This window comes from Mandrillus leucophaeus, unplaced genomic scaffold (genome assembly GCF_000951045.1).
Source record: "Mandrillus leucophaeus isolate KB7577 unplaced genomic scaffold, Mleu.le_1.0 Scaffold106, whole genome shotgun sequence".
Classification (NCBI taxonomy): domain Eukaryota; kingdom Metazoa; phylum Chordata; class Mammalia; order Primates; family Cercopithecidae; genus Mandrillus; species Mandrillus leucophaeus.
In genome coordinates this window covers 2,289,966-2,303,339 of record NW_012098765.1, presented here as the reverse complement: position 1 = coordinate 2,303,339, position 13,374 = coordinate 2,289,966, and the positions used below count along the sequence as shown (strand labels likewise).

Genomic DNA, 13,374 nt, shown 5'->3' with positions numbered 1-13,374 from the left:
GTCGTGGACGCTGTGGGCGATGAGGTCTCTCAGGCGCTTGAAGTTCTGGAAGATGCGTTGGTGCGGCCCGGGCACCCAGTCCAGGAGGCTCGGGAAGATGTTGTACAACTGGGGACCAGAGTGGGAGGGTTTTGGAGGAGGACGAAGTGTGTTCAGGCGAGAACGGGTTCTGTGTGGATTAGGTAGGCAGGGACTGCGTCTCCAAAGGTAGCCAGGTTCTGGAGAGGCCGGGGTTGGGGTTGGGGTTGGGGTTGGGGTTGGGGCTGAAGGGGGAGTGGGAAGGAGGGAATGGCGGCCAGAAATGCTCAGCGGAGGGGAGTGGGCGTGGCCGTGTAACTCTGGGCGGGGTCAGATGGGAGGGGCGGGCCCTGGGAGGGCCATGAGCAGCCCTTTCCCCGCCCACTGTTTCCTCTCCATTCCTAGGTCCTGGGGACCCCACACCCCGTCCCTGCTGGCCTCAGTTGGCTGACCTCGCCCCAAGGGCTGCTCATGATTTGGAAGTTGTCATTGATAAGGCGGATAATGGTGAGCAGACGCTCATCATCGTAGTCGAAGCGGCTGCCGAAGAGCACGGAACAGATAATGTTGGACACTGAGCGACTCAGCAGAAACGTGGGGTCAAAGGGCTCGCCTGAGGGTGGGGAATGGAATGGATCAGGAAGACGCGATGTGCAGCACACCAGACCTCATGCAGCAACACCATTAATGTGCACAACATCCGACTCAACCATGGCAACCTGTCTTGCGGTGCAGAGCACAGGCACATGGTCACAACATGCTGCTTAACAACACCCCAAAAGCATGTGTCAATGCCACAGACAGCACAGAACCCACAACTTCCTGCAGCACATCGACAGCAACAATACCCAACCACAGAACTGGCTATTCTTGGCAACACAACACACAGCACGCAACATAGCACAAGGCAATCATCAGGCATCACGGAACACAACAACACAGGGCAACAGAACACCCAGCAAATAGTATCACAGTAGATGCTAACACTGGACACTCGGTGACCTAACAACCAGCCCGGAAACATCCCAAGACACGGTAACCACACACCAACACATAATGCCAGCATACAGCTCCATAATCCTGCCACACAACACACACTAGTACACAGCAACCCAGCAGACAGCACCGAACGCACGATGTGACATCACAACACGTACAATCAAGGCAGCAGAACAAAGGACACACTATGCAGCAACGCAACAACATTGGCAGCCAGCAGATGACACAATGCAAAACCACATGCAACGCCTGACAACTCTAGGATTCCACCCAGAAATAACACAACACCTAGCATCTGGCCGTCCAACAGCTGAACAGACCATAGTAAATACCGAACAGCACATTTCTTTTTCTTTTTTTTTTGAGATGAAATCTCGCTGCATTACCCATGCTGGAGTGCAGTGGCACGATCTCGGTTCACTGCAACCTCTGCCTCCTGGGTTCAAGCAATTCTCCTGCCTCAGGCTCACAAGGAGCTGAGATCACACCCGGCTATTTTTTTTTTTTTTTTTTATTTTTAGTAGAGATGGGGTTTCACCATGTTGTCCAGGCTAGTCTCGAACTCCTGACCTCAAGTGATCCGCCCGCCTTGGCTTCCCAAAGTGCTAAGATTACACGCATGAGCCACTGTGCCAGACCCAGTTTTTGTATTTTTTGTAGAGACAGGGTTTCATCATGTTGCCCAGACTGGTTTCGAATTCCCGAGCTCAAGTGATCCACCACCTTGGCTTCCCAAAGTGCTAGGATTACAGGCGTGAGCCACCATGTCCGGCCAAAACAACACATTTCAACACAGCACCCAGGACACAATAGCACAGCCCAGAAAACCAGATCTGGAGTTAGATGGATGCGGTTTGAATCCTCATTGGTCTGTTAGTCTTGGTGTGACTTGGCAAACTGACTTCCTTTCTCTGAGTGTCAGTTTTCTCATCTGTAAAATGGGTCTGGTGGCACTTCTCTCATCATGGAGCTACTATAAAGAGTCAGTGAGTGTGTTTATAAATAATATGTATTATTCTTGGTGTATATGCATATGTCTTTATAGGGATCTATGTTTCATGTATCTGGATATATCTGTGAGTGTGACTGCTGGGTCCTATGATAAGTGTATATTTATAAGAAACTTCCAAACTTGCTTCCAAAGTGGCTGTGTCATGTTTTCACTCCCTGTAGGCCCAGCTACTCAGGAGGCTAAGGCACTAGAATCGCTTGAACCCAGGAGGTAGAGGTTGTAGTGAGCTGAGATCATGCCACTGTACTCCAGCCTGGGCAACAGAGTGAGACTCGGTCTCAAAAAGAAAAAAAAAGAAACTGGCCTTAGGTACCTACCTCCTGGCCAGGTCGCAAGGGCATATTGAGCTGGGCCAGGGCTCTGGTGCCAGGGGCTAGGCTGGGTGGACAGCCCCTGAGGTCAAGGGTCTGGGAGGCCAGGTAGAGGTGTGGGTACCCCTACAGGTTCGTGGGTGTGCAACAGGATTGCTGTTCCCAGAGGGGCAGAGGAGGAAGTGTTTGGAGGTCCTGGGGAATTTGACACCCTAGGTCCCAGGCATATGGTGGGATGGAGGTGGCGCCCATGCTGTTGTTTCAGTTCTGGAAAGGCCGGTTGGGGCAGGCCTGGAAGAGGGCTGAAGGCTTGATGATGGCATTATATAGCTCCAGTTTCCCTTGGCATCTACCCCCTACTTCTAAAGGGAGGGTGCAGTGTTGGATACGCACCAACCCTGTAAGCAACTTTTCCCTTGCCCTAGAACTTGGTTAAGAGGGGCATAATGAGGCCGGGCGCAGTGGCTCATGCTTGTAATCCCAGCACTTTGGGAGGCCGAGGTGGGTGGGTATTCTATTTGCCCTACCATCTCCACTCTCCACCATGGCCTGTCTTTTTTTTTTTTGAGACGGAGTCTCGCTCTGTCGCCCAGGCTGCAGTGCAGTGGCCGGATCTCGGCTCACTGCAAGCTCCGCCTCCCGGGTTTTACACCATTCTTCTGCCTCAGCCTCCCGGGTAGCTGGGACTACAGGCGCCCACCACTTTGCCTGGCTAGTTTTTTGTATTTTTTAGTAAAGACGGGGTTTCACCGTGTTAGCCAGGATGGTCTCAATCTCCTGACCTCGTGATCTGCCCGTCTCGGCCTCCCAAAGTGCTGAGATTACAGGCGTGAGCCACCGCGCCCGGCCGACCTGTCTTTTAGAAGGGCGGCCTCTATAAACTGTTCCACCCATGCTCCCTTCACCTCTACATTAAAAAAAATTTTGGGTTTGGCCAAGGGAAGGTTGAGAGAAGAGTAATGTCAGATTATTTTGCTTGGCTGTGTGACAGCAGTGGTTGTATTCCTCTGCCAGAACCATGCCCTCCTGCTGGGGGTTCTCTTTTACCCCTATACAATCAGTCTCGGTTTCAGATACTGCTCCCTCTCACTGCACTTTTCAACCTAGGGACGATGATGGCTTCTCCTTATTGTAAGCCATAAAGTGCTTCAACATCTTATAGGTTTCCTTCACACTGCCCTCCACTTTGTAAAAAGTCCCTCCATTGGCCAGGCGCGGTGGCTCACACCTGTAATCCCAGCACTTTGGGAGGCCGAGGCGGGCAGATCACGAGGTCAGGAGATTGAGACCTTCCTGGCTAACACGGTGAAACCCCGTCTCTACCAAAAATACAAAAAATTAGCCGGGTGTGGTGGCGAGTGCCTGTAGTTCCAGCTACTTGGGAGGCTGAGGCAAGAGAATGGCATGAACCCGGGAGGTGGGTTTTAAAAAAAAAAAAAAAAAAAGGTCCCTCCATTAAGTGCTCATGTTTTTCTGCTGGGATTCTGATGGTCAAAGTCTATCAAATGAATGCATCATAATTTGTTTAACCAATATCTCGGTGCACATTTTGATTTCCCATTTTTCAGTATGTAAACAGTTCTTTGATGAATCTGGGTGATTTTGCACACTTTCATGTACATCGTAGGAGACATTACTACAAGTGGAGTTAACTGAATCCAAGAGTATGCTCTTTTGTAATTTAGACAAAAGCGTTCACATTACTGTCCTCTGAAGCCGTACCAATTTACAGTTCCACGAACCGTAACTGAGAGTAAGGATTGCTCTGGGAGGCTGAGGCGGGAGTGGATACCAGCCTGGGCCATATAGTGAGACATCATCTCTACAAAAAAAATTAAAAATTTTTTCTACTACTAGGGTGTGGCAGAACGCGCTTGTGGTCCCAGCTGCTTGGGAGGCTGAGGTGGGAGGATTGCCTGAGCCAGGGGGTCAAGGCTACAGTGAATTTCAATTGCGCCACTGCATTCCAGCCTGGGTGACAGAGGAAGACACTGTCTCAAAAAGATCAAAAAACCCACCCCAAACAACGAACAAAACAAGAGGCCATGATTTCACACCCAGTCATCTTAATAGCTCAAGTTTCGATTTAGAGACTGTGGTTTGAACATCTGCTAAATTCCTGATGTTGAAGAATCGCTGAGTCAAAGGTTTCAGCCTCTTTCCAAGGGAGAGAGCACGTGGATGATTACCATCTCATGCAGGCATTTGGTTTTATGGTTTTATGGACTCACGTGCTTGTTACAAAACCAGACACAGCTTTAGGGCTTCTTGTTACCTTCCCCCAACCCGTCCTTGGTAGAAGAGTCAACAAATGACATCTAAGCTGCCAACACATATTGGAAAATGTTTGAAACTTGAGCTCTGTGGTTTATTATGAAACATGAAGTGCCCTGGAGTTTGAATTTCTTTCCGGTTGGTCTTAGTACCCTGTCTGCAGATTCAGGGGAAAGGGCAGGAAGGGGAATAAGTGTAGTTAAGAGCATAGCCTTGGCCGGGCGCGGTGGCTCACGCCTGTAATCCCAGCACATTGGGAGGCCGAGGTGGGTGGATCTCTTGAGGTCACAAGTTCAAGACCAGCCTGGTCAACATGGGGAAATCCCCATCTCTACTAAAAATGCAAAAGTTAGCCAGGTGTGGTGGTAGGTGCCTATAATCCTACCTACTCGGGAGGCTGAGGCAGGAGAGTTACTTGAACCCGGGAGGCAGAGGTTGCAGTGAGCCGAGATTGTGCCACTGCACTCTCAGCCTGGGTGACAGAGTGAGACTGTCTCAAAAAAAAAAAAAAAAAAAAAAAAAGCAGAGCCTCTAGAGTCAAACAGATCTGACTACTACATCTGTGCTAGGTACTTTCGGTGGCTGAACCTTAATGGTTCTGACTCTCGGTTTGCTCACATGTAAAATGTGGACGATCATAGAACCTTTATCACGGATTTCTAAAGACTGCATAGCATACTCCAAGAAAAGTTCTGGTTTGCACAGCATCAGGCACAGGGAAGCTCAACACCTTGAAGCTGCTGTTTTTATTTCTAGGTCCCTAAGATCTTCCTTGTCCTCCTATGTCTCCCCTCTTGATCCTCCATATTTATTCCTTTCTTGAAAGTCAAGGGTCCAGGAAGAAGATGATATCCTGGAGTCCAAGCCCACACAATTGGGATATGTGGTGGACATTCACCCGTTCTTAGATCCACTGCTGCTCTTCCCCTGCTTGTCTATCACAAGGGGCTGACACCTTCACACTAATTCTGTCTTGAGTGAGACTGCGTAGGGGAACATGGCCATTTGGGTCCATTAGGAAAGGGTTTTGAGGTCAGGACGTGGGTATTTGGTGTACATGGGAGTTTGGTGGCCTCTGTTGTAGGAGGCTTTGGAAATGCGTATTGTTGCGAGGTCCTGAGGGAGGAAGTTTGGGATGAACATGGAGATTCTAGGCTGTGGAGGAAGATGCAACATGGTGATTGGAGGATTCTGGGACCTTACCTTGATACCTTGGTAATGAGGAAATCTTTAGCTTCATTTTTATTTATGTATTTACTTTTTTTTTGAGATGGAGTCTCACTGTCACCCAGGCTCGAGTGCAGTGGCGTGATCTCGGCTCACTGCAACCTCTTCCTCCTGGGTTTAAGCAATTCTCCTGTCCTAGCCTCCCGAGTAGTTGGGACTACAGGCGTGCAAGCCACTACACCCGGCTAATTTTTGTGTTTTTAGTAGAAACGGGATTTCACGCTATTGGTCAGGCTGGTCTTGAATTCCTGACGTCAGGTGATCCACCCACTTCATCCTCCCAAAGTGCTGGGATTACAGGTGTGAGCCACTGTGCTTGGCCAATCTTCAGCTTTAGTGTTCTTGCAGACCCTGCACTGCAATTCATTGTCCTAAAATCCCTGAACTTCTTTGATAACAGACTTCATGGAAATCTTGGTTGATACTCAAGTTTGTGTTCTGGGCCCTATAAATTCAGCGATCTCCTTATAGACTTTAGTTGGAGAAAGAGAGGAGGAAGACCTGGAACCGGGTTTATGTGGAAATTGTGATGTCTGAAGGATCCAGGGACCTGGTAGAAGCTGCATATTGGAGAAATATGCAGAAGGGATTGTAGCTATCTAAGTGTGCCTGGGGATTCTCAGGAATCTGGAATGAAGGCAAGTCCTGAAACTTCTGGGATTTCACGGATTTTGTGAGTCTGAGCGGTTACTGGGGATCCACAGATCTTGGAGAGGCTGGATGGTCCCATAGGAATCCAAGGGTCTCAAGACATTCTGATGGATACTGGATTATCTCTGGAATTTCAGAGGGAAGGAATCTACGGAATCTGTGGACTACCTGCTATAAGGGAGGAGAAGAACTCTGTGCAGTCTTGAAGAAGCTAACTGAAATCCAAGGGTATCAGAAAATGCCAATATTTTTCCATTTCTTTGCTGTAGTGGAAAGAATTAAAGGGCTTAAAGTCATGGACACTTTTATTGTGCTCTGAAGGTCTCTTGGTCTTCCAAGAGTCCTAGGGATCTGGCGATCTTGGAAAGGTTAGTGTCTTAGTGAGCTCCTGCTGCTATAACACATGCCATAGAGGAGTGACTTAAACAACAGAAATTTCTTCCTTCTTTTTTGTTTCAGATGGAGTCTTGCTCTGTCACCCAGGCTGGAGTGCAGTGGCGCGATCTCGGCTCACTACAACCTCTACCCGCTGGGTTCAAGTGATTCTCCTGCCTCAGCCTTCTGAGTAGTTGGTATTACAGGCCTCCAACACCACACCTGGCTAATTTTGTATTTTTAGGAGAGTTGGGGTTTCACCATATTGGCCAGGCTGGTCTTGAACTCTTGGCTTCAGGTGATCCACCTGCCTCAGCCTCCCAAAGTGCTAGGATTACAGGCATGATCCACCTTGCCTGGCCAGAAATTTATTTCTTACAATTTTGGGGGCACCAAGATCAAAGTGCCAGCCAATTTGGTTCCTGGTGAAAGCACTCTTCCTGGTTTGCAGACAGCCACCTTCTTGCTGTATCCTCACATGGCCGAGAGGTAGAGGGAGAGATCATCTCTCTCATGTCTCTCTCTCTCTCTTTTTTAGAGATGGGATTTCTCCTTGTCACCCCAGGCTGGAGTGCACTGGCACGATCATAGCTCACGGCCAACTCGAATTCCTAGGCTCAAGCAATCCTCTTGTTTCAGCCTTCTGAGTACCTGGAACTACAGGCACATCCCACCACATCTGGCTAATTTTTAAATTTTTGTAGACACGGAGTCTCACCATTGGAATTGTTCAGGTTGGTCTCGAACTCCTGGGCTCAAGTGATTCTCCTGCCTCAGCCTCCCAAAGTGTTGGGATTAAAGGCATGAGCCACCGTGCCGGGCTCCCGTCTCTTCTTACAAGGGCACTAATTCTATTCATGAAGTCACCACCGTCATGACCAAATTACTTCCCAAATGCTCCAGCTCCAAATACCATCACATTATGGATTAGGACTTCAACGTACAAATTTTGAGGGCACACTAACAGTCAAACTTCTATAGCAGCTGGATTCTGAGGGCTTTGATAGTCTTTGGTGTCTGAAGCAAGAACAAGGGGACCCAACCTCCACTTCAGTCAAGAGACTCCCAAACTGTGAACTGTTATAGGCCTGGAAACTGAGGGAGAGACAGTAACTTTCTACTGTGGATGTTCGTATTTCTGGCCAACAGACATGACTTTTTTTTTTTTTGAGATGGAGTCTCACTCTGTTGCCCAGGCTGGAGTACAGTGGCATGGTCTCTGCTCACTGTAACCTCCACCTCTGCTGAGTTCAAGCAATTCTCCTGTCTCAGCCTCCCAAGTTGCTGAGATTACAGGTGCACGCCACCGCACTTGGCTTATTTTTGTATTTTTAGTAGAGACAGGGTTTCACCGTGTTTCCTAGGCTGATCTTGAACTCATGACCTCAGGTGATCCACCCCCCCTTTGCCTCCCAAAGTGTTGGGATTACAGGCGTGAGCCATTGCCCCCAGCCTAGGAGTAGTGTATTAATCTGTTCTCACATTGCTGTAAAGAACTACCTGAGACTGGGTGATTTATAAGAAAAGAGGTTTAGTTGATTCACAGTTCTGCAGGCTGTACAGGAAGCATGGCTGAGGAGGCCTCAGGAAACTTACAATCATGGTGGAAGGTGAAGGGGAAGCAGGCACATCTTATATGGCTAGAGAAGGAGGAAGGAGAGCGAAGGGGGAGTTGCTACACACTTTTAAACAACCAGATCTCATGAGGACTCACTGTCATAAGAACGGCAAGGGGGAAATCCGCCCCCCTGAGTCAATCACCTCCCATCAGGCCCCTCTTCCAACATTAGAGATTACAATTCAACATGAGATTTGGGCAGGGGCCCAGATCCAAACAATATCAAGTAGAATTTCTGAAAATTATGTTTCACATTAATAAGCATACTTTACTTAAAATGTCTACAGTTACATACCAGCAGATTGAATAACCTAGAAGAAATGGGTACATTCTTAGAAACATGCAATTCACTAAGAATGAATCTTGAAGAAATAGAAACAAATGGGACCAATAATGGTATTTCTTGGTTGTATGATGTGGTAGGGAGAATAATGCCCCACCCTTAAAGATGTACACACCCCAATCTTGGGAATGGCTTACCTTGTATGGCAAAGGTCCTTAGGAGATGTTACTAAGGTATGAATCTTGAGATGAGAAGATTATTCCAGTTCATCCAGGAAGTCAATCATAATTCCTAAGAAGTGCAGAACCTTCCTCAAGCCATGGAAAGAGAGAGAAGGAAGAGAGAGAGAGACAGAGAGAGAGAGAGACAGAGAGAGAGACAGAGAGAGAGAGAGAGAAAATGAAAAGAATAATGTAATGATGGAAAAGGTTCAGAAAAAAGATTTGCGTTTTCTTTTCTTTTCCTTTTTCTTTTTTTTTCTTTTTTTCTGAGACAGAGTCTCATTCTGTTGCCAGGCTGGAGTGCAGTGGCACAATTTCGGCTCACTGCAACCTCTACCTCCTGGGTTTAAGCGATTCTCCTTCCTCAGACTCCCAAGTAGCTGGAACCACAGGCATACGCCACCAAGCTCAGCTAATTTTTGCAGTTTTAGTAGAGACGGGGTTTCACCGTGTTGGCCAGGATGTTCTCCATCTCCTGACCTCGTGACCTGCCCACTTCGGCCTCCCAAAGTGCTGGGTTTACAGGCGTGAGCCACCATGCCCGGCCAATTTGCGTTTTCTGGTTTTGAAGATGGAGGAAGGGGCCGGGCATAGTGGCTCACGCCTGTAATCCCAGGGAGGCTTTGAGCCCAGGAGTTTGAGACTAGCCTGGGCAACATGGCGGAACTCTGTCTCTACTAAAAATACAAAAACTAGCTGGACATGGTGGCACATGCCTGTAGTCTCAGCTACTTGGGTGGCACATGCCTGTAGTCTCAGCTACTTGGCAGGCTGAAGTGGGAGGACAGCTTGAGCCCAGGAGACAGAGGTTGCAGTGAGCTGAGATCGTGCCACTACACCCCAGCCTGGGTGACAGAGCCAGCCCCATCTCAATAAAATGAAATAAAATAAAATAAAATAAAAAAGTAAAATTAAACTAAAAAAAGAAGTTATCCATTACAGAAAGCTAATGATCTGGCAGGTTTGGTTAAGGGCTTACTCTGGCCCCCCTGTTCTTCCTCCACCCTAGCCTGCTGTCACTCTCTGGTTAAATAAACTCAGATGGAGAGGCTAGTCCTATCTTGGTCAGTGATATGTGACCAGCATTGCCCAGTCTTCCACAGACACGAGAGAGGCATGCGTTTGTGTTTGTGGACTGGCTGACTAGTTGAATACATTCTTCTCATGTCCTCCTCTGACAGCCTTCTTTTTCTCTGAAATAGGGTAAACAATCCTTGCCTCACAAATTTGTTGGAAGTATTAAAGTTGGCAGTACACACAGCATGTTAAATACTTATTGAATGAATAATGGAAGAACCGTTCAGTCAGATTGGGAGGAGAAAGAGCCCATGCAAGGGTTGAAAGGATGTGATAAGGGCAATGTTCCAATGGGTGGGTAAGGATGGTGCCACAGTATATATGAGAGTGGGGTGGAATTATACCAAACTAGGTGGTATTTTCTGAGCCAGCAGGTATTTTGGGTTGGAAAGGCTGTGTTGATAGTGATATTGTTTGGGTATTCGTCCCCTCCAAGTCTCCATGTTGAAATTTGATCCCGAATGTTGGAGGTGAGGCCTAGTGTGGGACGTGTTCAGGTCATGGGGACAGATGCCTCATGAACGGCTTGGTGTCATCCCCATGGTACAATGAGTGAGTTCTTGCTCTATTAGTTCACATGAGAGCTGTCTGGCATCTCCTTGTCCAGAAGCGGTGATCTGGTCAGTTTCAGTTCCTTGATATTACCTGGGAGGCCTGATGATTGGTTTCCTGAGAAAGGAACTCAGATAAGATGAATCTAAGTTTCTCAAGTTTTAAAACTGGGATGGTCAATTTCTTGTTTACTTAAAAAAAAATAAACAACTATTGCCAGGGTAGAAGGCCTCATTCAGGTACTACAGCCAAGGAGAACAGGAGATCAGTCTCATATACATCTCTCCAATCAATTAAAATTAGGGAAGAAATATCTCTCCCGAATTCCCGGCTTAAACAGCAGAGAACAAAAGTAATTACGTGTGGGAAAACATGAATTAGGGAGGGATAAGGAAGAGGAGTTGGTCAACTGACAGCAGGTGGCTAGTGAGGCAATCATGAGAGGTGAGGCAGCAAGTGCAAAACTGAGAAAATAAAGAGCAAAACTGAGAAAATAAAGAGCTGACAGTCCTTTGAATTTAACCGTATCAATGCAGTCTTTTTTACATTATTAACTGAAGACAAATGAATGTCTTTATAGTTTTTTTTTTTTTTTTTTTTAGATTGGGAAACAGAAGTCATAAGGAGTCAAATTAGGACTGTAAGGTGGACGCCTCACGATTTCCCATGGAAACTCTTGTAAAATTGCCCTCATTTGATGAGAGGAATGAGCAGGACCATTGTTATGGTGGAGAAGGACTTGATGGTAAAGCTTTCTTGGGCACTTTCCTGTTAAAGCTTTGGCTAACTTTCTCAAAACATTCTCATAATAAGCAGATGTTACTGTTCTTTGGCTCTCCAGAAAGTCAATAAGCAAAATGCTTTGATCACCCCCCAAAACAGTTGCTGTTAACCTCTGCCCTTAACTGGTCCACTTTTGCTTTGACTGGTCCACTTCTCCCTCTTGGTAGTCATTGCTTTGATTGTGCTTTATCTTTAGGATTGTACTGGTAAAGCCACGTTTCATCTCCTTTTGTAATTCTTCTTCTTCTTCCTTTTTTTTTTTTTTTTTTTTTTGAGACGAAGTCTCACTCTGTCACCCAGGCTGGAGTGCAGTGTCACCATCTCGGCTCACAGCAACCTCTGCCTCCTGGGTTCAAGTGATTTTTCTGCCTCAGCCTCCTGAGTAGCTGAGATTACAGGTGCCTGCCACCATGCCTGACTAATTTTTGTATTTTTAGTAGAGATGGAGTTTCACCGTGTTGGCCAGGGTGATCTCAAACTCCTGGCCTCAGGTGATCCACCCACTCCTGACTCCCAAGGTGGCTGGGATTACAGGCATGAGCCACCACACCTGGCCACCTTTTACAATTCTTTGAAGAACTGCTTCAGGATCTTGATCAAGAGTGGAATATTTCATTCTGATCTTTATAATTTCAAACATCCAAGTTTCTGATAGTCTATGATTTTAGAGACCAAAATTTCTCAGTGAGTAATAAAATAAGAGTCATACAACAAAGAAGATTGTTGTGACAGTTTACAGCTGCAGCATGTTTCTGGGAGAAATGTTGCTTCCTGTTGACTTTACATCTGGATCCACCTGTAACTGTTCACTCATGCTGATGAGTGGCAGGGCCGATTTTCCACTTTCCAGTTCAAGATAAAGACAGTTTCCATTTGTCTTATCTGTGATTTATGGCTTGATTCAAAGATGAAATATTACCCCCAAGAGTAACTTTCACAGTAACTGATACCAAAAAACCAACACGTCAATTCTCAATTATTTATTTTATTTTTTGAGCGATCATGATAAATAAGAGACTAGAGGAAGGGCAAGCAGCTCTAGTTTCAGATAAGCATTTAAAAAATATACTGTACAAGTTATTCATGAAACATTTACAATGTTTTAATGTCAGAATTTATTTTTCCGAAATAAATACATCAAAATTAAAGATAGTTTGAACTTTAAGAAAAAAAATTTTTACTTTTAAAAAAGTTAACTATTGCCAGGTATGGTTGCTCATGCCTGTAACCCCAGCATTTTGTGAGGCCAAGGTGGAACAGGAATTAAAACAAAGTAAAGAATGTGTAAGCAAAAACTCAGTTGTATGTAAGAAAACCCAATTCCCCCTGAGGAAGAGGAAGAGCTGGAGTCCTTTAAAATTAACTGCCTGTTTTTCTGTGGCTAGTGAGCCTTATCTCTACCTTTCCCAGGCATTGTGAAGACTCTGTTTCTCTAGCTGTGCAGCTGCAAGGTCACTAGACAGATAATCTCAAGTCATAAAACATGTTGTTCCTTGAAAAGTAAGAAATGATGTAATGCATGTCTCAATTGAATAACTGTCTTTGTTTCTCACTTCTGTTATATACTTTCCCCTGCACAGATCTCCCCCCACCCCATGAAATGCTTAAAAGGCAACCGGACTCTTTGTTCGGGGCTCAGTCTTTTTGAATATTAATCTGACTGGGCTGGTGCACCTAAATAATAATAAGAAATCCTCCTCAACCCTTCGGTCTCTCTGATTCCTAAATTATCCCGCTGCAAAGGCAGGAGAATTGCTTGAGCCCAGGAGTCAGACCAATCTGGGCAACGTCGTGAGACCCTGTCTCTATAAAAGATTAAAAAAATTAGCCTGTGGTCTCAGCTACTTGGGAGGCTAAAGTGGAAGGATTGCTTGAGCCCAAGATGTTCTGGCTATAGTGAGCTATGATCATGCCACTGCCTTCCAGCCTGGGTGACAAAGCAAGACCTTGTCTCAAAAAAAAAAAAAAAAAAA

At 46.3% G+C, this 13,374-nt stretch overlaps 1 protein-coding gene across 1 annotated transcript in view; it reads right to left on the bottom strand.

The window, feature by feature from the left end:
* Window positions 1-13,374, bottom strand: part of LOC105542603 (cytochrome P450 2F2-like) — a 68,556-nt gene that overhangs the window by 22,105 nt on the left and 33,077 nt on the right. The window contains 2 exon segments of the mRNA XM_011984212.1: window positions 3-108; window positions 471-631. Of these exon segments, the coding sequence (XP_011839602.1) occupies window positions 3-108; window positions 471-631 (267 nt within the window).